Source organism: Maniola jurtina, chromosome 14, assembly GCF_905333055.1.
Source record: "Maniola jurtina chromosome 14, ilManJurt1.1, whole genome shotgun sequence".
NCBI lineage: Eukaryota > Metazoa > Arthropoda > Insecta > Lepidoptera > Nymphalidae > Maniola > Maniola jurtina.
Genome location: NC_060042.1, coordinates 72,028 through 98,723, shown reverse-complemented (window position 1 = coordinate 98,723; position 26,696 = coordinate 72,028). Strand labels below are relative to the sequence as shown.

At 38.6% G+C, this 26,696-nt stretch overlaps 3 protein-coding genes and 1 long non-coding RNA gene across 9 annotated transcripts in view; 2 read left to right on the top strand and 2 right to left on the bottom strand.

Moving 5' to 3' along the window:
• The window catches only part of LOC123871546 (forkhead box protein K1), a 46,531-nt gene extending 26,397 nt beyond the window's left edge, over positions 1-20,134 (bottom strand). For 3 of the 4 annotated variants that reach the window (XM_045915408.1, XM_045915411.1, XM_045915409.1), the window contains exon 1: positions 19,331-20,134. In XM_045915408.1, coding sequence (XP_045771364.1) covers positions 19,331-19,698 — 368 coding nt within the window. In that variant the 5' untranslated portion in view covers positions 19,699-20,134. The remainder of the gene's footprint in view (positions 1-19,330) is intronic. The other variant, XM_045915410.1, reaches the window with a different exon arrangement.
• LOC123871569 lies at positions 1,649-26,696 on the top strand. Its single transcript, XR_006797280.1, has 2 exons — positions 1,649-1,691; positions 26,641-26,696. It is a non-coding gene; the product is annotated as an uncharacterized LOC123871569 (long non-coding RNA).
• LOC123871567 (GSK3-beta interaction protein-like) lies at positions 21,027-26,313 on the top strand. Of its 3 annotated transcripts, none has more exons than XM_045915442.1 (2): positions 21,027-21,254; positions 24,794-26,313. In XM_045915442.1, exon 2 carries the CDS (start codon positions 24,799-24,801, stop codon positions 25,156-25,158), a length of 360 nt encoding a protein of 119 aa, XP_045771398.1. In that variant the 5' UTR covers positions 21,027-21,254; positions 24,794-24,798; the 3' UTR covers positions 25,159-26,313. The 3 variants fall into 3 exon arrangements, with proteins under 3 accessions (XP_045771398.1, XP_045771397.1, XP_045771399.1); XM_045915441.1 differs by having other exon boundaries at positions 21,027-21,258; XM_045915443.1 differs by having other exon boundaries at positions 21,027-21,262.
• LOC123871536 (dynein axonemal heavy chain 3) overlaps positions 22,334-26,696 on the bottom strand; it is a 38,137-nt gene continuing 33,774 nt past the window's right edge. The window contains exons 67-68 of the mRNA XM_045915387.1: positions 24,453-24,663; positions 22,334-23,255 (exon numbers count right to left, since the gene is read on the bottom strand). Coding sequence (XP_045771343.1) covers positions 22,959-23,255; positions 24,453-24,663 — 508 coding nt within the window. The 3' untranslated portion in view covers positions 22,334-22,958. The remainder of the gene's footprint in view (positions 23,256-24,452; positions 24,664-26,696) is intronic.

Genomic DNA, 26,696 nt, shown 5'->3' with positions numbered 1-26,696 from the left:
GGAAGCCTGACCATAACAACTGCGCCGAATTTACCAGCCGCCGTGACGTCAGCGTGACTCAGCGATACCCACATACTCTACAATCTATATGACACGAAAAATTATTCCGAGCTTCTCAATGACAATAGCTACTTTGATCTGTATCAGTAGAGCATGAGTTATTTTCTAGTTATCTAGTTATTACCCTATTCAAGTGTTAACAGGTACACAAGTCGGTATACCATGACAGGATGATAATATGTAAGCGTGTAACATAGCAAAGTATAACATATAATATGAGTAGGTAGTAGGGAAACAGATCTGTTGCAAGCGGCGCGCGGTCCTAGCAAAGACTAGTGCAAGAAAAGAAAATCCGTTAGCAGGTAGGTATTAGAAGTACATACTACGAGTAAGTTATTGAAAACTTATTGTAGTATATTGATGATTGTATTGATGCAGCTTTTACGCAATTGATCAGCAGGATTCCCTCGCGATGAGTTCCTGGTGGTTCCTGCATCGGAAAGGTCGAAAGTCATTATTCACTCCGACTTCGGCGGCGGCGTTGTACCGAGCTCCGGGACACACGGGGCAGGTAACGCGGAAAACTGTCCCCATTTTGATAAATAAATAAACAAAATAGCAATGTCGGTTACTTTTTTTTATACATAATATTTAGATAGCTGGTAAGTAATACTTTAACAAATAATTTAATTTTCGTAATAATTGTTCATTAGATAGCTTAGATACAAGCTGTGGCATTATTATAGAACTCCTTGTAAGGACAGTGAACATTATGAACAAATAAACAATAATAAATTATCTATTTATAAGAAAAGATGTTCGTAAAATATTCGTCACTTGTCAAACACCGCGCCTTGAAATATTGAATCACAATCAATTTGCAGCGTGAATATATTTTTGTTCATTTATAGAGATGAATGAGTATCCGCCTCCGGGGGTATTATTAGAACTGTCGACATTTCACTAGTGTGTCGTCAGAACTGTGACTCAAACACAAGCAGTAGGTACCTAAATGTAAAATCTCAAGATTGATTCAGTAGGTAAATTCCGAAGTGATTGTGACTCATTCAATCAAATCCATGTCCTGTACAATGTACATGTCGAAATGAAAAGAAAATTTTCTCTTAACAATTCGAATGACGTCACCAGTGTGCGCCAAACAGTAAGTAGCCTGTATGCTTTATTAGCAGTAGTTTTTTTCAAAAATATGCAAATGGAAATTGATTTTCCCTGGCCTTAGACGAAAGCGACTGAAACCTGCATCAAATAAAATTACGCTTCATTCATTTAGCTAGGTCATCTAAAACGCAGGTGCGTGTTCTGCATAATATAGCTACTCTAAAAATATCATATCATGTACCTATATAACAGATACCTATTAATAATCCTCTCCGTACTTAATTTCAAGATGCTCTTACAAACTACACGTAATTTGAGATACCATTCCAAATACCCGTAAACAACAAGTACCTAAACAAGCGCACTCACAACTTTGGAATGCAAGTTGTAAATTGATGTAATTCTAGAGAATCTTGTTTTACCAACTTTGTAACAAGAAAATGCTTAAAGAGTCTCCTATCGTTTACCAATTTAATTAACGTTTGTAAATAGAAAATTACATTTTTAGGGTTCCATACCTCAAAAGGAAAAAATCGACCAAGTGCGAGTCAGACTCGCACACCGAGGGTTCCGTATTACTCGGGTATTTTTTTCGACATTTTGCACGATAAATCAAAAACTATTATGCATACAAATAAATAAAAACCTGTATTAAAATGTACAAGTAAAGCCCTTTTATATGATACCCCACTTGGTATAAAGTTTATCTTACTTTGAAAATTGAAAATACTGAAATACCTACTGAATTGAAAGTGGGACATCTATCCGTACTTTACCCTACTTGTGCGACAAAACCTACCTACCTGCCAAACACTATTCTAGGTCAACGAGAAGTAGGTACCCTATTAGGTTTTCTTGACGGTCACGACAGACGGACAAAGTGATCCTATAACGGTTCCGTTTTTCCTTTTGAGCTACAGAACTCTAAAAAGAATAGATATTAGGTCCGTTAGGCTCTACATGTAAATAAGGTTGTCCTTCACTGAAATTGTGTTGTTTATGCAAAAGTCGATATTTGTATTTTGTACACGCGAGTAGCACGTAGTAGGTACGACAGAATGTTTATATTGAAGCTGATTAGATAGCCGTGTTTCGGCCACACTACGATATACATACCATATTATCTACACATATGGTTCAGGTGTTGTCAAGTGCATTGCCGATAGTAAGTAACTGTCATTACAACTTTATACCACTTTTACGTGCCATCATAAAGTACGCATTTGTTTACAATTGAATTTGACCTTGAGCTCTATCTGTAACAAGTGTAAATTAAAAATTTATAACACCCCCGACACGTGAAGGTTACAGTAACTAGAAAAAAGCTGATAACTTTCAAACGGCTGAACCGATTTTCTTGGATGATAGCTAAGAACACTCTCGATCAAGCCACCTTTCAAACAAAAAAAACTAATTTAAAATCGGTTCATTCGTTTAGGCGCTACGATGCCACAGACAGATACACAGATACACAGATACACGCGTCAAACTTATAACACCCCTCTTTTTGGGTCGGGGGTTAAAAACTGATAACTTCATTATTCAAACGAATACTTAGTACACACATGTAATAGTTATAAAAAAAAACGTTTTGTGTCTTTTTCTGACCTTACTTACTGTCATCAGTGTAAAATTTAGATTCTTCCAACATCAATGGTTAAACGAAAAATATTGCCCATAAATTCCATAAATATTAGTACATAATATAAACATAAATTCATCGTGTTGTTTTGTTTGCACAAGTTTGCTAGCAAAAATTTCTTATTCCGAAAACTTTCACTCTGAAATCATCCATGGAAACTTTAGCGAAAATCCAAAATCACTAACTTCCGTAAATACACCTACGTCCGCCAAAATCTATCGACAAAACGTCGCGTCGACGCGACGCGGCCTGACCAAGATTGACTATCGTCCTATAGTCCGTTGCGTCTCATCTGTTGCTACGCGTTGGCCGAGTCTGCACGCTGACGCTTCCTGTACGCCGCGGCTACACGCTCCACTATCCTGTCACCGCACGAGACGACAAACGTCGACTGTTAACGCAATACTGACTCTAATATTAATGCGGTAAAGGTACAAATCCTTTGGCAACTCATTTCATTTAACCGTAAGATGAGACAGGCTATTAATGCAAAACCAATTCTAAGCTGAGGAAAATAACGTCATATATCCTTTAAAAGTGGAAATGATCCGTTTTGCAAGGGCTGGCGGTGGGCTGGCGACTACTTCAACGTCAACAAGATGGGAATCTTTATGTTCTAAAATTCTTGGAGCCGACAGACAGTGTAATGATGTACTAAACTTAGTATGCAACGAAGCTGCAGCAAACAGGTGATACTGACTGACTGGCGGGCAAAACATGGCCAAAACGTATTTGAACGACGGCAATATGGGAATCTTAACAAAAGTGATATAAAAGTCGAGAAAGCATATTAGTTTGAGAGATGACAACACGTGAGGTTGAATGAAAATCGGAAAATTAGGATACTTCACAAAAACTATCTATCTACGTATATATATCTTATAGTTTGTAAAAATTGCCATCTCGACCTGTCGCGTACTATAACGACACCGGAAACATAATGCCAGTAGACCCACAAAATATCTAGGAGCGTTGTCTATATTGACCCTGCGATAGAAGTGTTTATTCTAGTCAAGTTGAATTTAATTCTGGTGGCGACGATGCCGTAGCAGAAAAACCCACGGGGCACCGTCGTGACGTCAGCAGGCGGGCGCCGCATAGTGCAGACACAATGCAGGCCGCGCGGCGTCCGCCAGTCTCGCGGGAGCAGTGACCCCCGCTGCCAGAGCTTTGCTGAGGTCAGCATTATTATGACACGCGTCATACGTTGCTTTGTGGGCACAGTACTAATATACATTACAAATAATAATAATTATTAGATACTGGATGATGCCCGCGATTACGTCCATGTGGGTTTAGTTTATTGAGAATCCTGCGGGAACACTGTTATTTTCCGGAATATAAAGTAGCTTAACATGTCAAAATGATCATGTGTATTGTTAATAAAAAAAAATTAAATTCATATACAAGTTAGCCCTTGTCTGCAATATCACCTGGTGGCAAGTGATGATGCTGCCTAAGATGGTAGCGAGCTAACCTGGAAGGGAATAAATCGTAGAAAGTCACCGGTTAAAATTACTAAGTAGGTACTTATTGTATGTTACAACATGAGTGTTATACAATGTTGGACGGTTTCCTGGTAACAAAAATACTTCATTTTTCGTGACAGGTTGTATAGCTAAATATGCAAAATGATAATTCTCAAAATCCCTTACCAAACAAAATGCTCAAGTTTGTAAACGTACAAAAATATTACACACATTACATTACTATACATTAATATACATTTTGGGGTTTCAATCCCGGCAAGTGGCATATATGTAGTCACAAATGAAAGATTCATCAAACGTAACGGCCAAACGGCATTCCACTAGCTAGGCCGGATTATATCTTTTTATGCTCAGCTCAATGCTATGTTTACGTCTGTGGCGTAAGGAGAATGGTCCCAAGCTTTATTGCCACTGCTATGAAGCTTTGGGAGGTTCGTAAAGTATGCTCTGAACGCAAACGCGTTACTTCTACTGAACTGAAGTAGCAAATTATTATTTATTAACTACAAGATTAGCGCTACCGATGGTTTCGTATTGAAGACAAAATATTGCATAGAATAGTATCCCATCTTTACCTACTTATTAACGGTTTATGACATACAGCCCGCAGACAGACAGACAGAGACAGACAGACGGAAGGACGGACAGCGGAGGCTAGAATAGGGTCCAGTTGATACCCTCCGGGTTCGAAACCCTACTAAATAAAAGATAAAATGAAGATTAAGTATGATCCAGGATACAAAAACATGATCAAAGGTACAAAATTAGAAAATAAACCTACAATATTTTAGTAAACTGTACAGTCAAGAAGACCTTTAAATTTTTCCAAAGACGAAGATTTTAGACTACTCTAGTTACATAACTAATGCCTTTCTTACTACTTCGCGACTCAATTCCACGGCATTTTGTAACGTGTATACAGTTTCGGATTTGAGCGATGCATTTGGCTTGTAAATTGAGCAGAACTGTCGTCTGGACTCTGGAACTGGAAGTAGCTAACGGTTTACATATCTACTGCTCGGCCTGATTCCTTATTTTAGAATCCAAAACAAACGTGCGAAGATATATCTGAATAAAATGTTAATCTGCGCTCCTGTACACTGTGAGTTGAAAACTATGTAGTTAAGCTACTGTCGACAATGAAAGGTTTTTGACTAAATTGATCAGTTGTAAATAGAAAACTTTAAAATGTAATTTAAAATAAAAACTTGAAAATTTAAAATGCAAATTGAATTCTGCACAGATCACGATCATAGGGCGTCATTTTCCCTTCTTTACAATTGTGCAAGAGAGAACGCCCTATGTTGGTTCAATTCTCTGAGCAAGGTATGAGATGAAGTGCGAACTTGATGGTATTTATGGCTTCGTGTACAGTCGTGACTTGTGATTAGCTGCGATTAATTATTCTCTTATCAGAATATATATTGATGAATACAGAGACACAGGGACTCAAACTAGAATGGGATAACTTCCCTTGTGAAATCTCAAAATGTCCCAAAACTTTGTGATATACTTACAGTCCTAAATAAATTTCTTGTTTAACTATGGACAAACAACAATAAAACGAATGGTGTACCTACAGTAAGGAAATAAACAAATCCAAAACACGAGCAACACGACCACATAAAAACCCACATTAATGAAATCCCTATCGCGAGAAAGCTGCGATAAAATCTTTAATCAAAACAAAATGCCGCACCGCGCCGCGCCGTGCTACTGATATCGATTGCGTTTCTCTATCAAAGTGTTAGTTCGCAGACGTTTTATATGTTTTATGTGACGACTGGCGCGCTCATCCTGGATAATCTTTAGATATTAAACCTAGATATTTATGAGTAAGGGCTAGTTATTCAAACTATCACACTCATGAATTTCATGTCGACAACGAGGTGAATCTATAAAAATTCGGTATCTCCACAGAAAAAAAGGCGCCCATAAAGGATCACTTGGTTATATGTAGTGTTGTTATGGATATCCATATCCGTAACCGAAACTATCGGATATCCGAAATAAAAAAATATCCGTAACCGTAACTGAATCCGTAATAAAAGTTTTGGATAGTTTCGGATAGGGCGGAGTCTAACTAAATACTACACTCGTACGAATTAACTGTGCACTCCGCTTGAATGCGACACCTTCATCAGTTCACATTTTACAGTTCCTTAAAAAATTAATATCCGTAACCGAAACTATCGGATAATCCGAAATAATTTAATATCTATAACCGTAACCGATATTATTTTTTACCAATATCCATATCCATATCCGGATCCGAAATTATATATCCATAACATCCCTAGTTATATGGCTGCCTGTCAAGACTCAAGAAGGGAATCAAAACCTATAGGATACCTACTTTCCGGTGACCTAGAATCGTGTTTGGTAGGTAGCAAATCGGTGCACAAGTAACAAACCGTGAATTTGTTGTTACAACTCACATCACAAAAAAAAAAGTTATTTTTCCAACAAGGGAATCAAAACTTATAGGATCCCTACTTTCCGTTGCCCCAGAATCGTGTTTGGCAGGTAGCAAATCGATGCACAAGTAGGTAAAGGGGAAAACTTTAAAACCGTGAATTTGTGGTTACAACTCACATCACAAAAAAGTGATTTTTCTTGCAGATGGCTCGGAACCCTCCGTGTGCGAACCCGCATTTGATCGTTTGGGAACAACGGAGTATGATGCTGAGTCTAGTTTAGTTGCTTAAGCTCGTAGCTTTAGTTTTAAGTTTACGTAATTAATTATCACCACTATATCATCTTATAGACCTACAAGTGTAAATCAAAAACTTATAACACCCCCAACAAGTGAAGGTTACAGTAATAACTAGAAAAGAGCTGATAACTTTCAAACGACTGAACCGATTTTCTTGGATTATAGCTAAGAACACTCTCGATCAAGCCACTTTTCAAAACAAAAAGAACTAAATTAAAATTGGTTCATTAGTTTAGGAGCTACGATGCCACAGACAGATACACAGGTCAAACTTATAACATTCTGACTATCAAAAGGTGTATGTACAATAGTACCTACTTTGACTAAAAGAGTTTGAGTTTTTCCATGTATAGAGTGATTTACACTAGAAGCTTAGTCTTTTCCACCCCGCCCCCTCCCGACAATTGCAGCATCGCCAAAAATACTCGCCTCGTCACCCCGCGGCCGCGTCACGTGCTGCGTGCTGCGCCCCGCGATGCGCTATTTCTGTGTGCGCGTGCGTTTGTTTACTAAGCGCCTCATGACAAAGTGCGCTCAAATATTTGTGTCGCCGAATTCACACCAAGTGCCGCTTATCTTTGAAACATTGTCTGCGTCGCGTCTTGTATGGGGGAAAATAGACACGCCTTATTGAAATAGGTATATTAGACGAAGAAATAAACTGTGTACTGCGCAACTCAAATTATGATCGGCTACAGCTTATAACGCAGGACAAACGAAGAGCTGGCCGTAGAGTAGACAACATCCTCGCTTAAGAACCTTCGCCAGAGGTTCAACATGGGCAGTGGTTGAACTACATCCAGTTAGTGTTAATGGTTGCCAAGCTGCGGCGATAGGAGATGGCACTAAAACACGAAAAATTGAAACAGCGGTGACAAGTCGGAGGTTTGTACCTGTAGTACAGAGGTTCAAGATCCTCCACTCAGTAAATACTCCAGTTCGGAGTTATGTGCGTTTTAAGCAATTAAATATCACTTGCTTTGACGAGAAGGAAAACATTGTGAGAAAACCTGCATGCCTGAGAGTTCTCTACGATGTTACGAAAGGCTGCGTCTGCCAATACGCACTGGGCCAGCTCGCCGTCGCACTCAACGCTACTCATCAGAATACACGTGTTCAGCAATGAACCGGCGGTTGTTGATTATGATGATGATGATTGGAATAGCCTTCTGTACAGGTGTTGTCAGTATGTCAGTACATGTTCTAGAATGCAGTCACTAACTACTCTACCATCTTCAGTTCCTATGAGCTTCTCAAACCCACATTTTGCGTAAACATACTAAACCCTGTATTACGTCATTATCAAGAAGTAAGTGTTATTGTCATGATTCATTTGTTATTCATTCACGTTCACGAGAAATGATAAAATCTAAATGTACAATTGTAGCTCAAGACATTACCTAGTTGCTTATCTGGGGATTGTAAACCTACAGGACTGGAAGTTGGAACGTGGTGATTCGACCTACCTATTTCATGGAGGAAACTTATGACTCTTATAAATTATGTCTGGAATCAAGATTCTAACTCGCCTGACTTAATAATCGAGGAGTTGTGTTTTTCTACCTATGCACTGATATCTCCGAGATTTTTTTAATCGATAGAGGAACTTTGCGACATTGTTCCATAAAAAATTTGGATTCCAACTCCTCAATCCTGATGCTGCAGGGGATCTGACCGACCCACGCGAGTGAAGCTGCGGGCATCATCTAGTCTCTAATTAATAATTTATAAAAATATCATAAACAATATTTTAAAAGTAAACAAATTAAGAAGTAAACAAAGTTGCCGGCCCCAAAATTAGTAACCCCTGTACTAAGAGAGAGGAAGACAATCTTCCGCCCGAATTACGGCACCTTTACCATAAACCAATATCGACACGCATCGCAACAATTTAAAAGTCGAAGAGACGGGTCACTAAGGGATGAATGCACTCACGAATACATAAGTATCACCTATGTGTGTGTACAGTCAGCAATAAACCCACCCATAGCTTGTAGTGGCGGGTGCAAACCTAGATTGTTGCTGAGTGTACTATGCACATGGATGGAGATGACCTGTACCCCTGGGCACCGCGGACAGTGCGATGCTCCGCGCTGGCCGCCAGAATGCAAACTATTTGCGAAGTGCAGCACCGGCGACACACACCGCACCTATCTCCTTCACCCCCTATAACAAATTCAATCTTATTTCATTATAACTTGGGATGAAAATCCTCTCCGCCAAGACGCCAGTTATGACTTCTCGGTACCAGGCAATGCGTGGGCGCCCGCTTCGAGTGTTATCGGATGTTAACAGGTACATATGGCTGCACGTCTACGTGTACTCTGATAGTGATAAGCGTTATCGCGGAACGTGTATCGTAATGCGGATACTTTGTAAATTAGGATTTGATTTTGAAGGATTGTCAATATGAAGGCGAAACCCTTTGACGACGAGGAAGTTAATAAACGGTTCCAACCCGACATATCCAAATTAGGCAAGTCGAGAAAAGAAATGCTTTTAATGGAAAACAATGAACCATTGGAAGATGTGAAGCTGAGTGTGCGGGGCGATTGCCGCAGCGTGACTACTACTGTGAGACAGTTAGTCGCAATCGTCTCGGCTTGGCTCACTTTCCTATTAACTCCAGGGCTAACACTTGACCTATTAATCATAAACCTTGTGTGTTCAGTTTTTAAGACGTTACATGAGCCTGTTGTCGTCTGACTTATAAGTTATCTATTTGCGCATTTTCTTTCAGGAATTATGTGCTCGCAGACAATTCAAAATAAGGCTTTAGTAGTTGTGTCGGAGCGCGGGACGGATTTATTCGCCAGCTGGCTGCGCCGAGCAAAAAGACCCATCCGACGGTGGGTACTCTCGTCTCTTTATATACAGCCCCTCGCTCCCAGAGCTGCATTCCGCCGGCCGCATAACCAGCCGTGCCTTCCCCAGCAATCGTGAGGATAAATACCTCTCTGCCATATTCAGAGAGGAGCACACTACGTGCATGCAGAGGGATTAATGACGGCCAGGCAAGGGCTTTGTGTTATAGTACCTCTATCGACATTCTACAACCTATCATGGTAGGTAGGTAGGTATATGGGCTTTAGTTTCTACTTATTTCTTTGGTTTAGCTCATTTTTAGTTTATTTATACATATGTATAGTAGTGTATTTAAGTAGAATATAGAATTGAAAAAAATAGCGACAGTGAAACTTTAGTAATAAACAGGGCAAACCTTTCACACGATTAATTACAAAGCAATAAATAGCAACGCTCTAGTGGGTAGTATTTACTATCAAGAGTAAGCTTGTAACTAACTGCAACTACCTTCTATTTGTAAACACGACCGATGATTCAACAACAATGACCTGTCCTCATGCTCGCAGCACATGAGGCAGATCGGGTTCCGAACAAGATGGCGCCTTGGAGCGCGGCCCGCTCGCCGGTCGCTACACGTGCCGCCACCCAAATATCTGACGAGAGATAACGCGTGCCAGGTGCATCTTATCAGCGGCTATGCCACAGAGCCCGCTGCCCGGCACAGGGTTCCTTTTTAGGGTTCTGTAGCCGAATAGCAAAAACGGAACCCTTATATCTATGTGTTCGTCCGTATGTCACAGTCACTTTTTTCCGAAACTATAAGAACTAATTAAAATGTGTTTAAATTTTCAAAGTAAGATAACTATACCAAGTGGGGTATCACATGAAAGGGCTTTACCTGTATATTCTAAAACAGATTTGTATTTATTTTTATGCATGATAGTTTTTGATTTATCTGTGAGGGTTGTAGAGATAGGTACCAATGTAGGTGCATAACATCTAAATTACGTCCTAAAGTTGAGAAATTAAAAGGAGGAATTGAGTTTACTGAAAGTCATAAAGCAAAATAAAAAAATTGTTTAATAAAGTGGTTCTAATAAGCAAGTAGACACTTAGTTCTAGATGGGAGTCACGAGTATCATTGTACCTACGTGTGTAACAATCAGACGGACATACAGTATCCGATATGAACCAAAGCGTCCGCGAGTCCAGCGAATTGTTTACCGACATACGCCATTGCGTAACGAGCGTCGCCCGCCGCCCGCCGCCCGCCCGCCGCCCGCGCCGCGTACTCGCGCTACTAATCTAAGACAATTTCCTGGCGGTGGAGGAAACTTCTCTAAATGAGTTAGTTTAGCTTCAACTTTAGCTTTTATTTATCTTTTTATTTAATCATTTTAGTTAAAAGTTAAATACCAATCGGATCTTTGAACGAAAATACATGTTATCATCACACAACAGGAAGGTTAGCTATTTGCCGATGTCACGCAGTTTATCCATCAGAAGTTAGGAAGTAAACGCGCGGCGCTACCGCGCGTGTCGCGCGCTCGTGTGTTCCGCAGTTGCGTAACAGCGGATCCGTCACAGCACGAAGTAAACATGTGCCACCTCGCTATAGCTGCCTCAGTGCCTACAGCCCGGTACACAGGTAATCTTCACTGGTTAGGGCGATTACGCACTGCATCCGATCCGAATTCGTGAAAATACCTTCCCAAGTAGTCATTCAACTATTTGTATGGCAGCTTACGCAACGCACTAGCTCCGACTTCCGTCATCCGTGAGAATATATCGGATGTGCTTCAGATTCAAATCGGATATATCAAAGATTTCCACTGAATAGCTTGGATTTGAATCAGGGCGGATTAGTGCGTAAGCGATGTCAGAGTTTTTTATATCCGTATTTTGACGGAGTCGGATCGGATAAGTGCGTTACCGCTCTTACGATGTCCTCAATTCACGTAGGGTAGGTACCTTCCTACTTGTCGACTGCGACTCGTTTTTCGCTAGGTACCATTTTATCTTATAGAATAAAGATGATTATCTTGTTATGTGAACTGTGAATTTGTGTATATTATAATTTAATAGAGGCAAGATTTGTTTGTTATCGATAAACACTGAAACACACAGTACCTACCTACTGAATCGATTTTAATTATTGAAAAGCATTTGAAATAGAAAGCGACTTTATCCAGAAGTAAAATAGGCTATATTATAAGTATGTATTGCATAGGTCTGTATACTTTACTTTTCCTTAGCTGACGTACAAGATAAACAAATTACAGAAACGTTGAAGAAACGCGTAAGTGATGCGATTCGCACGGCGTTTTAGACCTGGAGTTAGGTTTTTACTCGTATCATGATTGTATTGACAGTTCGCGGTAATGGGCCGCGTGTATGCGCCTCGCATTTCTTCGAAGCTATTTGTTTACTTTTAAAGTCGGGTAAGGAAAAATAAGCAAGTATAACTACAAAACCCCATGCATCAATTTTCCGAGTCCCGCCACGCGCGGGGCCCGGGCGGCGGCGACAGTTGCAGCAACTTCAACAACAAGCGAGCTCAAAGTTTGGTCGGTAACTGCGACAAGGTCAAGGTCCGCCGGAATGCAAACAAGGGGGCGACCTACTTCGCGTCGCCTCTAGCAGCTAGCTGTCAGACATGCACCGATTTCGACTCGTCGAATAAGTTATACGACTGTACGATCGCGTTACCCACGTGAGACTTAACGTTTTTGTAGTAAGCAACACATAATAATGGACATAGACTACAGGCCCATGTTTAAAAATGGGTGGGTCATATGAACCACCAGGTGACGTATACAGGACGATATAAGAGCATAAAATAATAAGTTTCAGCACTATGCCGTCACTTGTAAGCTGTCCAACAGAGTGCTGGTGAGAATTGAAAAGTGCAGGTAGAGTGAGTACATTTTGGTCATATATTTTTGTACGGCATTTTTACCATCGATAGATCCATGAAAAATAATAAGAAAGCGCGCAGTGCCGTAAAAAAATGGTGCGCCACAAAGTCAGTAAATGTTTTGATTTTCTGACAATTTCCGGGGTAAATTTGGTCATTTAATTCTGTACGGCACTAGTTTCATACTGTTTCAATACAGCCTCTAATCCATTATTCCGCAACGCCGTACAAAAATCATGCGACAAGGGGAAAAAATTGAGGGTAGCAACCCCCTCTCTTTCCGTGGTCCGGGGGGTGATTTGAGAAAGTACGGCTTTGGTTCCAAAACATTATCTAGCACTCAAAAGTACTATTAAAAATAATGCCGTAAAAAAATTAGTGTTCATTTGAATGTGTATCAATAATTATCTTAATTTCATGGTATACTTAATTTTTAAAGCTGTAAAATCATTTGACTCTGTACGGCAACTTTTTTTTTAACATGATAGTGTAAAATACTATTGTTATATAGTATTGCCGTTCAAAAGAAACTGTTCTAAAAAAAATTATAGATAAATAAAAAAACTGAAATTTTTCAAATTATTGCAAAAGTTTAAATATTCATAGATTAATAAAATATAGCAATTTTCTACGCTTTTCCCTTGTTTTAAATAGTATTAAGATAAATAAATTAGGAAAAAATTATGCCGTACATTTTAATGCAGACCATATCTTTTAGGCTGATGAAAATGACGCTACCACTTTAAGGGTAGTACTTTATGGCCATCTGATACTGTACGGCATTAACATATTTTTGAAGAGAACAATTGATAATATGATAAAATCACTATGCCGTCTAACTGAAGTGAACGGGTGTGTATATAATATCCACATCCCCTACAAACCTTTGGACCAACGAAAATGTACGGCATGTAAAAAAATATTATCTATGCATAAAACACTTTCAAAATAAATTAATTTTATGTTGTTTCAAATCACCCCCCGGACCACGGAAAGAGAGGGGGTTGCTACCCTCAATTTTTTTCCCTTGTCGCATGATTTTTGTACGGCGTTGCGGAATAATGGATTAGAGGCTGTATTGAAACAGTATGAAACTAGTGCCGTACAGAATTAAATGACCAAATTTACCCCGGAAATTGTCAGAAAATCAAAACATTTACTGACTTTGTGGCGCACCATTTTTTTACGGCACTGCGCGCTTTCTTATTATTTTTCATGGATCTATCGATGGTAAAAATGCCGTACAAAAATATATGACCAAAATGTACTCACTCTACCTGCACTTTTCAATTCTCACCAGCACTCTGTTGGACAGCTTACAAGTGACGGCATAGTGCTGAAACTTATTATTTTATGCTCTTATATCGTCCTGTATACGTCACCTGGTGGTTCATATGACCCACCCATTTTTAAACATGGGCCTGTAGTCTAACAGAACAATATATTATAAAAACATATTGTTAAGGTACCTAATGCTCACAAAAATAGCAATATGAGTTATTTGTTAATACATAATTTGTAATATGTAATTGTTTAGTAGGTATAAGGCAGCTTAGAACTTACACCGTCGCATTAGAACTTACAGTGTACATTATGGTTAAATAAATAAATTATTATAATTCCAAATCCAATTAGGATTGGAATGATAGCTCGCAAAGTGCGTATTAGAAGACTTTTATCGCGCCTTTGAGAACTCTTGGGCATGCAGGTTTGTTTACGATGTTTTCCTTCATTGTCAAAATTACTTAAAACGCACGTATAATTTAACTACTTCTGAATATTTAGAGGTGTGCGGGATCGAACCCCGGGCACCCCGACGTTTTGTCCACTAGGCTATCGCCACTTTTACCATGTTATACATATCTATTGGTCTTTGCTATGTACAATACCATATTAGTGCTTACATTGGTATGGTATTAGACATAGAATAAGTGTAAGTATCTATGTACATAAACTTTTGAAAGCCTAAGTTTTGCTGCCCCTAACAGTGAGTCATAAATATGAAACAGTTGGAAGGCAAGTAGACGCAGGGGAAGGTACAAGCGCTAGCTGTATGTCCCATACATACACAGCATATGTGGCACAAGGCCGGCCGAGCCAAGAGTGCTTCGGATCGCGTGTGACACAAATACTAGGCTACATCTAGACAAAAACTGCTACCTAGATAATGCGCCGACTGGCGCGCGAGTCGCGACACATACAGCCCGTACTCCACTCCGAACCTACTCGTATATTTACGATTATACAATAACTGTACGCCAATTCGCAATATTTTATTATTACCAAAAATACTGAAACACGCACCTACAGTCTAAGACCTATTTCTCTAAAGCCATATTGGACAAGCTACAAGTTTTGAATAATTTGGTGATTGTTTTCAAAAATGAATTTTGCCACTCTTTTTGGCAACAGGAATATAATATTATCTACCTATATCGTATTGCAATTCCGCAAGTATGGAAGGTACAGATAGCTGTTTGCCAAAACTTTTAGTCATCTGTTGATTCGTTTACCTAATTACGCTTAAAGTCTATGTCGCAAATTAATCTAGAAACAGTGGAAACAACGTAAATAATGTTCCAGTGCGCAATATACTACCTAATACGTCTTGCTTTTTAATAGCATAAAATGCATTCACAATAGAATATCGATCATTAATCTAGAAACACTGCCGCTTCACCATTGTACGCTTTATTTCAATGCGTTAAAGTTTATTTTGGAATGAGAGCGGTTTTCGCGCGTGCAAATAATGCGCTAGACTTAGACAAATAGTTGAATGACCCAGTATGATAACAGTATCAGTTCGAGTTATAATTTATTGTGTTTAACTGCTTTGTTTATAGCGGCTGCTTTGCTGGTCGCATGTCGGGCTAACTGGGGTTGCGCAAATCTAACTGACTGTTGTATAACTAACTAGACATTTCAACTTGTTCTGAAATTCGAATCAATATTTGATGAAAAACGATTGTTGTATCAATTCACTTTTAGTATTATTTTTTAAGACTGACATGTTGGACTTGTTGTGACGTCATACAACTTATGTCATGACTCACTCTCAAATGTATAATATCAAGTATATAATAATATGATATACTTGATATTATATACTCAATACCTAAACTTTAAATTGGTAACATAATGACAATAGAAACAGTCTTGATCATGACACACTGAAAATAATGACTCAAAGTCGCGCCAAAGTAAATGATGCTTTTTAAACTGTGTTAATAAACAAAAGTATACTTAACTACATATATACAAAACTATAGAAAAATTACCTACCCACCATGTGGTTGAAACTAAAACATTTTGATATTTGGAATAGTAGATACATATTCGGAATTTTCCTGCCGCAGGAATTGTATCCTATTGTGGCTCTATCTCACGAGGAACTTAGATTAAAGACTCTAAAGCACATAATACTATAAAGTTATGTATTGTAGGTAAGAAAGTATTTCTAGTTTTCAAATAAAAAGCTTCCAAGTAGAACGCGTGCAACATATCAATGGAAACATCCCAGTACAGATTTAATTGTATCAATCACACAATACTAGGACGTAGAAATTCCCAGGAGGTGCCGCGGCGCGTCATCGGCGTGACGTCACATGTTTACCTCAGTCGGCTAATGCCACTACCACTGCAGTGCTCAATTCCTACACGTGCAAAACTAGGTTATGCTTTGTGCAATACCTGCCTACTCATTCCAACATGGTCAGAGGGGTGACGCGCTAACTCAGTGTTCAACACCGAATGGTATTTGACATTTATTTTTAATCCATTGAAGGTTTTTCCACAAAAATTATTTTAATATCACTCAGTGAAGTTACAATGTAGAACCGACCAATGTGGAATGAGCTCGGTGGCTGGATTCAGGCTGACTTTTATAGAGCGCACTTTGACTTAACTTAGACTAAAACGAGACAGCGTTATATCACTGGCTAAATATGTCTCGTTTTAACTGGAACTTAGGTCTGAGCAAAGACAAAGTATGCTGTATACATTTCAGCCTCAGTGCTGATCACTGACTTAGTGAATCACCTCGCTGGCCAACATTCTACTATGTTGAACTTATTGATTAGGTATTTTTGAAACCCTTATGAATATATAAAACAGATACCTATAAATTAAATTTAAAAAATATAAATTAAATAAATACCTATAGATGACTGTAGACTGTCAGTAATTACTAATTAAAATATGGAGTATTTAAGGATCCTTTCTTAGTAAAGAGAACCTATTGATTGAATTATGTAACACACTACAAATCCCTATAATATGCAGAAATTGCAAACATATTTTGTACTTCAAAAGGTAGCGTCAGTAAGCCAGCACCAGAGACACTGCCAGTGGTTGTGGGAAGCCATAGAAACAATAACTTTATTTCAGGCACCGTCTGATTATTTATTTACCTAGCCCTAGTGTGTGCAATGCCTATTCTTATGCCTATGTTCAGATTAGCCTGCTTGTTTTGCACAAACCACACTGAGTGAGAATATTGAAAAACACATAGTAAACACATCATACTCCAATTGATAGTAATTAAGGAGAGCATAATAGTAAACCACTAATATTATTATGTATGTGTGTTTAAGTATAACGTATAAGCTCATTAGCAAGTCATTCCAACAAACAGACAGAGATAGAAACATCAATTATTGTTAACAATATTATGGTTATTGTATTGCATCATCATCTTTTGATGTAAATATAGCAGTTTTTGGCACAAGATATGATCAATAACCTACTACCCAAAGGGTGAAAATGGGACCCTGTTACTAAGACTCCACTGTCTGTCCATCCGTCTGTCTGTAAGAGGGCTGTATCTTGTGAACCGTAATAACAAACAAATAATGTATCAGTTTAGTCAATCAAATAAAATCACACTAATATTATAAAGGCGAAAGTTTGTATGTGTGTATGTTTGTTACTCCTTCACGCAAAAACCACTCGATGGATTTGGCTGAAATTCGGAATGGAGATAGATAATATCCTGAAAAACCTAAATCCACGCAGACGAACGAAGTCGCGGGCGTCAGCTAGTCTAGCATAAGGCTTGAATTTTTAAATAAGTGGCTGTTATGTAAGTTTATAAAAAAAACTTGTATCATTTGGTATGTACAACAAATATTTATTGCTTATCACTTTATGAATGAAAGCAAAAGTGTAGTTGTATCAAGTAACTACTTACTTACTTTGCATAATCATTTTTTTATTTTAATATACATACATAGAATGAATCTATACAGAAGTGATTAATGAAGTATTTTTATCTTTAAATTTTTTTTGTTAACAATCTTGAATCATTCTCTAAAATAAGGAATTAGTCACTAAATTATGTTTCAAATTTTAAAATAATACCCAAGAATCAAATTTTACTGTTTAAGTTGGTCCAGTGGGAGGCTTTGTTGGTGGCTAGTTACCACCCTACCCGCAAAGCTTTCCCGCCAAGCCATTTAGAGTTCCAGTACCATGCCATGTAGAAACCAAAGGAGGATGGGTTTAATAAAAATTGCCATATTTTCCTTCCAGGTTAGCCCGCTTCCATCTTAGACTGCATCATCATTTACCACCAGGTGAAATTGCAGTCAAGGGCTAACTTGTATCTGAATAGTAAAAAAAAACAAAAAGGATTGTTTGACATGCACCACTAGTCACCGTCAGTGTAATGCTAGGCCTCCCTCCACATCAAGTACCTTCAAAACAATCCTTTGGTGAATGCATCAATATATAAAAACAACCTAAAATATCCATTAGTAGACAATAGGCTTTAGGAATAGAAATACATATGGTAATTTTGGCACAGGGTATTAAGCGAACATGATTTAGTTGTTCCATGTAGCTCGGGGCGCAATATCCAATGGAGACGCAGGATAGAATCCTGCCAGCTCCAAAATATTTTGATATGTAAGTAAGTAGCTACTTAAAATTATTTAGAAATTGTCTTGAACTTTTTTTATTTCAGCTTTTGTCTAATAGCTTCGAAGATAAAACTGAGTGTGAATCATAATTCACTCTTCCCTTAGCTTTAATTGAGCATACAGGTAACAAAATCAATACACAATCATATACACAAACAGGTATAAGATCAGTTTACCATAGTTACTAACTGTAAACAATGTTGAGAAAAGACTTGCCATATTTGCACGATGTGTGAATTACTGTCATCTCAAAAGAACAATTTTAGTCCTTAATGTAAGGGTAACCCTTAAACTAAGGATAAACCGTAGATACTTCTGACATGACAATTGACATAGCAAATATAGCAAGTTCTTTCTCAAAATTTATTCATTATGCATTTTTTTCTATCATCAGAAAAGTTTTGTTGCATAGCATCAGCAACAAACAAATAAAAACAAAAAGTGCTTCATGTAAAACTTAGTTCAAAGGTGAAGGATGATTTTTTACCAAAGTATTCATAAAAATTAACTAGCATTTTCTCTATAAGAATAATTACCATGCTGATGGTTGGCTCACAAAAACTATAACCTTCAATATCAGTGAACAAATCGTTTGAGAAATACGAAAAAAACAATAACAACAGGTGGGTAGATATAAACAAATAAAGTTTGTTTACAAACAAAAAGCGATCGGCAAGACGGCGGCGCCGCTGACCTCTACGTGTGTACGGCGAGCGTACTGACCTCTTGGGCAACAGCATCGCGGCCGCTCCCTTGCGCTGGAACACGCCGTCCACGAGCACGCCGTTCTTGCTGTTGCACGTCAGGTAGAACTCCGGGTGGTCGTAGAACAGCTCCAGGTGGCGCCGCGAGATGAAGCTCGAGTGGCCCATGTTCACGTCCACCTGGCCGCGGCTCGAGTTGCGGCCGATGATCACCCTCTTCTGCCGGATGAGGTACTCGAAGTCGCGGCCGTCGAGGCGCGCGATCGCCACCGCGGCCGGCTCCTGCGCCCACTGCACCTTGGAGGGCGACGGCGGCGCCGACTTGAGCGACAGCAGCGCGCGCCACGCGTCGCTCTCCGAGCTCTGCGAGATCTGCGTCTGGGCCATGGCGCTCACAGTGCACACGCGGGGCGCGCGGCCTCGCCGCGATGCCGCATCACAGGCCCGACGACTCCCTACGTGTCCCTTCTACGCTTTGAGGTTACTGAGGGGACGCACATGCGCAAACTTTCTACTCCTACAGTAAACAACAATTATATAAATCACACCACCACGTGATAAAACTGTATACATATACCTAGTCGAGAAGCGCGGATCGATACTATACGATAGCGTAAAATATGTCCCCGGACGGACTTTGAAGGTTTTTGATATTGCACAACGAAATTTTTACAAATGGACCGAAATTAGACACTAAAGTAAACACGAGGCGAGAACAAAAATAACCAAAAACGTCAATTCGCCATACGCAGTTTACAAATTTCGAAGCGCCATCTGTGCAACTCGACAAAGAAGCAAACGTAACGTTCCATTCTACGCAACTTGTGAAATATCGATTACAAATATTCATGTCCATAGCTTGTTCATAGTGAAAATATAAAGTAACTAGTTATAATGTAATACATATACATAAATCTATATATTAATATTAAGCCACAAAATTTTCCATTTATTTTATTTTAAGCAAGATTAAAATAAATAACATCGATAATAATCCGAACAAATCGATGTTAGGTAATCGTTACTTTTAATTTTGATAAAGGAATGATTAAATCAGGAAACACCACTAACTATATTATAATAATCTAAGGTACCGTTGAAAGTTTAAACACTTTTTTTTTGTGATAAAACCACAAATTCACGGTTTACGGATTTTCCCCTTTTTAAGGTTCCGTACCTCAAAAGGAAAAACGGAACCCTTATACGATCAGTTTGTTGTCTGTCTGTCCATTCGTCCATCCTTCGTGTCTGTCAAGAAAGCCTATAGGGTACTTCCCGTTGACCTAGAATCATGAAATTTGGCAGGTAGGTAAGTCTTATAGTACAATTATAGGAATAAATCTGAAAACCGTGTAATTAAGTAATGTATTATATGTTTGTGTGAAATGCATAGATCATAGGTGAAATGATGGTGAAATGGATGTTTGCAATGTGGTTAATTTAGGGTTACCATGGCAAACAAAATAGTGCAATCATGGTGCAATCAGTAAATTAGCGACTGCAACCTGCAACTGATTATTTTTTAATCGATCATTGACAAAGGAACTAACACCTAGCACATCATTCATTTTCTTTTTATTTGTCAAACGTGTCAAAGCAGCACCAACAACATTTTGATGTTGACTCTTTGACTGCTGTCTTTATAACGTAGTGATTACATACTCTTTGGTTGTCTTGGTCTTGTCATGTCATTTTTTCATTTGTCACAATTTGTCAAAAACCGGTGTCAAAAACGGTTTTGTTCTGTGGATAAAATACTGCCATAATTTTCTTTTTAGTAAACTAACTAAAATAAAAGTTATTTCATATTATTTTGTAATAGAATTTATGTAATGTGTCAGAGGTCAATACTCAATAGTAAACACCAAGATTTCCAGTAGGTAGTAATAACTTATATCACCTGTACTCATAACGGTTTCTCTGGAAAGAAACACAAACCTTGGGTAGGTAAGTCATATTATTATGAAAAGACAAATCTCTTTTTACTACATTTTTTGAGTAGGTAGCTTGATTAAATGAAGTGGCTATCATTTCATAGGGTAGGTATGTGCTTTGTAAATGAAGCATTCTACTTGTGGCACAGTTTCCAGTCCTGTAGTAACCAGCACTCAGCACTGGGCACTGATAGTGAAAGGCAAGTTACTATAAAATGACACCTAATTATTAGAAACCAACCAAAATAGACTACAAAAACAGGGAATACAAGAGATTGAGTAACTTACATATTTATTTTAATAAATCTATTTCCTACAATTCTAGTTATAAGCAAAGGATATAAAACTAAAGATCAAATAAAGCCAATACAGTCGAATTTTAATTTAAAGGCTTATGTGTGTGACATGCATAGAGCAATAAAATATTCTCGCAAGTACAGTAGAGCCTCGATAATCCAAACTACCAAAAAATAACCCCTGTTCGGACTCACAGAGCGTTCGGATTACAGTATGTTAAAAAAAATGCAAATATATTTTGACAAAAAATATTTATTCAGGTACTATAAAACACATATTTAAACCACAAAATACGTTACTTATTCATAAAGTCATCAATTTTAGTTTGGCGGGTTCTATTTATTGACCAAAAAAAGGCTTTGTCCCTCAAATTACGCAGCATCATCTTTTCGGATAAAGACAAGTCATTTTCATCAGCCCAATCTAAACAAGTGTTCAGTGCTGATATAGCTTGTGAATGAGGAATTTTCTTGACGTTTAAAGCTGAAGTATTGTCAACAAAAGACTCGTCAGTCTCTTGCGTAACAAAATATAAGATCAGCGGTCACGGTAAGGGAGAGAGAGGGGCAGTCGGCAGTTCGGATTACAGCAGCGTTCGGATTATTCAGAGTACGGATTATCGAGGCTCTACTGTAGTTTGAAAATATGAACAGCCTGAGCTAGTATGATCATTCGGTTGACACCTGGGTGAAGGTTGCCCCTACAAGTGATCACAGCACATTACACTTCAGAGGACATGATGTCGTGGTTGGTTTGAAAAAAAAAAGGTTTGATATAAAATAAAGGCTTAATCCAAGAATAGGTATCTCTTTATTCAAAATTGACTAGAAATAGATCACAGAATATTATTATGCCAGACACCTTTAAAATCTAAAACATGCAAAAACTTGTTTTTTTTTTTCAACTAATTTATCATCTAGCATCAAATCATCCTAGCATTGTGGGATCTAGCTTTCAAGTCCTAGTGCACATTGGCCCAGTATTTTGTGCCAACATTATTTAAGTTTTTTAAATCCTGAGGAAACTGTTTTTTCAAGACAAAAAGTAGCACAGGTCTTTGTCCAGGATGCAAGCTGTCTCTGTACTAAATAGATGCTGTCTGCAACTTCATACACATTGAATTTTTTTTTTTAATACCAGGGAACTCTGATTTTCCAGACAAAATTAGCCTGTATTTTGTCCCCATATGGTGTAAACACTAACTTTGTACTAAATTTCATCAAAATTGGTTGAGTGGATGAGCCATAAAAAGCTAGCAGATAGGCAGCCTTTTGCATATTTATGAAATATTATTATATCAAGTGGCTCTGGACCAATACATGTTTAGAACTACATAAAATACTATCAATTAAAGTCTATCGATAAATTAACTCTAATCACATTGACAATAAATAACTATAGTATCTAAAATAATGTCTAGTCATCGAGCTGAGTCAAACTGGCCACTCCTCGGTTGATCCAATGCTTCTGTGCCGTATCAGACCGCAACGTGATGTACATGACGAAGTTGCTGGAGTGCCCCGTAGTAGCCAGCACACCCTTCCTTTCACTAGTTTTGTATATTGGACAGAAGTAGCTGGGTGGCGGATCGAAGGCGGCTATGAGTGCGGGTCGGAACCAGATGATGGGTATAGTGTCGAAGAGGATCTTGGGGTAGGACTCGTCCAGCTGCATGGTGTCACGGTTCCAGCGTGCGCCCTCTAGGAACAGGCCCTGTTCACAAAAATACATTTTGTATTGATCATATTTTTAAAGATTGTAGATGATGCCTGTTACTTCGTCTGCTTGGATTTACGGATTCCATAATCCTGTGAGAACTCTAATTCTAGACAAGGTTTCGTCAAAGTTGGTTAAAGTGATGAACCTTTAAAACACAGATGAATGTAAGAAACAAACAAACACATTTGCATTTATAATATTAGTAGATATTGATTCAACTGCTGACAGACAAAGCTCCACTAACTTCACACACAAATTCCTCCGTACCAGCATTATTCAGCATGAGATCTGGCAGCACAGATCTGAGATCAGCAACAGAATGTATCCAATTGTGCCTGTTAGGATTTGAACAAGGTTCTAGCACAGTTCACGACAGTTGGCAAATTCTAAGAAAACGTTGAGGCTTCCACAACACTGACGAGCATCAAATGTTAGTAAATTTGATGTAGGTAGCCTTATGATAGCCCTGTTTTTCTATGATTCACATCACTATAGCCTAATATTTGACTTATTGTCGAGTCAGGATCAAATCGAAAGTTCCCTCTCTCTAATCCACTCTGGTACTACCCAGTTAGTCAGTTAAATAAAACTGTAGAAAAACACCTACATACTCATTACTCACCCACACAAAAACACTGTGTTCCTGATCTTGCTTGTCCATTCTTTGTGTTTGCTGCTTGCAAGTGCAATACAAGGTTTTACAGATATGTACATTCAAAAGGACAAAAATCAAATGCAAAGAAAAAATGAAATTGATATAGTCTTCTAGGCGGTTTTTCATTTCATTTAAAACATAATAAACATTTTTACGAGTTACAATTATCAATAACTTAATTAAAAAAAACACTATTATTAAAATATGAATGTGACGTTTGAGTTAAAACTAAATACTAATAAAAATAATTAAATTAAAAACTAAAATCTAAATTATTAAAACAAAGAACCTAAAACTAAAAACCTTAAAAAATATAATATAATACCTAAAATAAATAATAATGGCAGTTTTTTCATTGACCAACTTTAATCTTTCTAGATTAGTTTCGTGTTACTAGTGATTCCTTCATTTTATTAAAACTGGAATGCCACAAGGTTCTCTCCTAGTTCCTTTACTTTTTAATAACTACATGGAAGAAGAAGTTTATCCAATCATAGTTCTAAAAGCTAAACTACATAAACAGATACATTTCTCACCTTACAATAAACCCCAAACGCCGGTTCCTCGTCGCACTCCGCCTCCGCGGCGGTGACGGTGAACTCGAAGTGGAGCTGGTCAATGGGGATGGTGTTGTGGCGCGAGTGGTTCTGCAGCACGCCCGTCAGGAACGACTGCGTGAAGTAGAACCCGGAGATCCAGAACACTAGCGGGGGCCCTTCGTCTATCCAGTCTTGCAGGAATTTCAACCTGATCATGAAAAATTACCCTCATTGTTATCCATGCAGCCCTAGTATCAGAAGATGTTGTTTAAAGTAAACATTGCGAATAAGTAGTAGGTAATGCAAAAACAACAACTCAATAAATGATTGTTTTCCAGGTGAAATGTCGGCGGAGCGAGTGTTGGACGAAGAGACGTGGCCGATGGAGGCCGAGGCGGCCATCAACGACATCCGGAAGCACGTGGCGTCGGCGCACGTGTCGCCCGCGCTGAGGAGCAGCAACAGGCGCGTGTACATCAACCTGACCACTCTGGAGAACGCGGAGTACTGCGTGGAGATGTCGGGCGCGGGCTTCCGCGTGGTCGGCCGCAAGCACGACGACGCCAGCCTGGCCACCATCGAGAACATGAACTACGAGACGCCCTACGCGCTGCTCAACACCATCAGTCAGAAGTACAGGGAGTCTTTCGGCGGCGAACTCATGAACAAACTCATAGACCTGGCCAACAACTCCAAAGGCTGACTGGCTGCTGGGGATCTGCGCATTTCTGTTATCCTACCTATTAATGTAGTTTATACTCTTTACTATTCGTAGAGAATGACTGTTTAATTAATATCTATTTAGGCTAGTGAACTGAATGTTTTGTATATCGTCACTTGGGAAACTTACACCTGATTTTATTTTCTTATAGTAAACTAAGGAAATTCTATACACCCTGTAGACTTTGGCAAAGTGGGGAGACTTTGAAAAACATCTTTCCCACTTTGGCAGACTACATCGAACGAGTTGCAGGGAGCCGCTGGAGGGCGGCGGTGTAAGACCGGCGCGCGTTATAGTCTACAAGATAGCTACGTCCAGCTGTACATACATACACGTCATCGGTTGATGATGATGATGATGTCAAATGTCGCCAAGTTTTGTTATTTTGAATGTCATTGTCAATGTCATTCAGATTCTACATACAAAAAACCGCCATCAAACGCAGCAAGAGTAAGATTTTCCTTCAGAAACTACATTGGAAAACAGGGCAAGTTTCTTGAGTGATGGTTTAATTTTTAGGATTTATCTACTTTTTGTACATAAATATTTTATGAATGTATAATAATTATAACGGAGTGTAACCGCCGCCGGCGCACGCGATCTTGTGTTAAGCCCCTTTTACGGTACAAATGTATGTTGTGGTACTAGGTACAATTTGTAGGTACATATTACATACAACAAATTAGATTAGTGATTTTAGGCTTATTTCGTGGTTTATACTATCATAATGTATATGTACCGTACCACAATCACTATGAATATGATAATTTTAAAGTATCGATATTTGTACCCAGTTGCATGGGTAGCAGTTGGAGCTGTCACGGGCAATATCCAACTGGCCGTTTGTTTCGCTGGAACTTCACCACTCGCCACGACTTTTGACTAGGCCGAAATATCGATCATTCAAAATCATCACATTAGTCGTGGTGTAGGTACATTATAATTACGATTAAATTGTCTGATGCACATAATATTATAACTATAGAAATATAGTGATTTGTTTATTGGTGAAATAACGGAGCTTAACAGAGCATATTACAGGAGCAGACTGAGTACAAACGTATTGTAAACTTTAGACGAATTTACAATTATGTAGCAATGTTGCCAATTGCGATAATAAACTATTATTTTATCGAACACGTGTTTATTAATAGGTATCCCTTGCAAATGCTTTCGAATTGTAACTATGACTATGCGCGTCGTATAGTTTCTCCCTTACTGCTGCTTATACCCTATCTGCGGAAGTTAGTATGGCGCCCTCTCTGTTGCGTAATACTATACAAATGATAGAGACACAAGTGTCAGCGGTCACGTGGCGGTCACTAGCTAACCATCTTGAGACACAAACCAATCACAAACGAAACTGTTTTGTTATTGAACTTCAAATGTTTTTTGAAAACGTTTGTAAATTGTAATAAAAAGCCGGACAAGTGCGAGCCGACTCGCGCACCGAGCTTCACCGAGGTACTACAGTCGTATGTTTTCGACATTTCGCACGATAAATCAAAAAATATTATGCA

Bases quoted from the DNA above. Each gene is read 5' to 3' on its own strand.
- LOC123871567 (XM_045915442.1), top strand. From the start codon at position 24,799: ATGTCGGCGGAGCGAGTGTTGGACGAAGAGACGTGGCCGATGGAGGCC.